This window comes from Naegleria gruberi (assembly GCF_000004985.1).
Source record: "Naegleria gruberi genomic scaffold NAEGRscaffold_494, whole genome shotgun sequence".
NCBI lineage: Eukaryota > Heterolobosea > Eutetramitea > Acrasida > Naegleriidae > Naegleria > Naegleria gruberi.
Genome location: NW_003162994.1, coordinates 1 through 883, shown reverse-complemented (window position 1 = coordinate 883; position 883 = coordinate 1). Strand labels below are relative to the sequence as shown.

The window sequence follows — 883 nt, the reverse complement described above, 5'->3', positions numbered from 1 at the left end:
TCCTCCGAAAACATCTCTTGTTCTGCTGATAACTTTTTTGATAACTATTACCAACACGTCTATTTGCCAAATTTTCAGTTCATGACCAAACATTGATAGAAATGGAATACGAACAATTTGTAAAAAATAAATCAATCTTAATACTCACAGGTTGTCTCCAAAAATTATTTGATGAATTTGATGATGGTGATGGTGACAAATTTGAAAAGTTTACAAAAAAAATGACATCACAACCTATCACCGCACCTCTTGATCAACTTCCCGATGAATTGTTACTTTGTATTGTTACCTTCTCCACCAACAATCCTATTGACATCATTAAATTCTCCCACATTAACAAACGAATGGAGAGAGTATTAAATTCATATCCGAACATCTTCCCCCAATTAATTACCTATGATCCTTTGGATCCACTTGACAGAAGTACCTCAAAGCTGATGAATGGATATTTATTTGGTAAATTTTGGGAAAATCCACTGAAAAATGGTTTTGCAGTTTTGAAGGAGTTTACTAAGAGAGTGTTTGGACCCAGATCTAAAACATTAAGTAAAAAGAGTACAACTGGGATTAGGCAACCAGAAAAGTATCTGGGAGTGATATCTGAAATGAAACAGCAGGTAGATTCAGAGCAGAAGCTTGTTGATTGTTTGAAATGGTCAAGAAGAGACCCCATTGGTATAATTAAGGCCATTGAATCTCGGGGACGTGCTGTTGAAAGAGCTAACACCTCAAGAATAACACATTTATCGTGTATATTATTCAGTGTAATTGTACAGTTTACAATTGGAAAGTTAGCAAGTGTTCCCTCAAATGAAAGATCACTTGAAATGGGTTTATGGTGGCTCCCGATATATATTTTGGCCATTAGAAATTATACCTATGT

At 34.9% G+C, this 883-nt stretch overlaps 1 protein-coding gene across 1 annotated transcript; it reads left to right on the top strand.

Annotated features, from left to right (window-relative positions):
* Positions 1–221: 221 nt before the first annotated feature.
* NAEGRDRAFT_76832 (uncharacterized protein) lies at positions 222–750 on the top strand (the record flags this gene model as incomplete). Its single annotated transcript, XM_002668212.1, has 1 exon — positions 222–750. A coding segment is annotated over one exon (529 nt), but the record flags the coding sequence as incomplete, so codon positions are not given.
* Between the last annotated feature and the right edge of the window lie 133 nt (positions 751–883).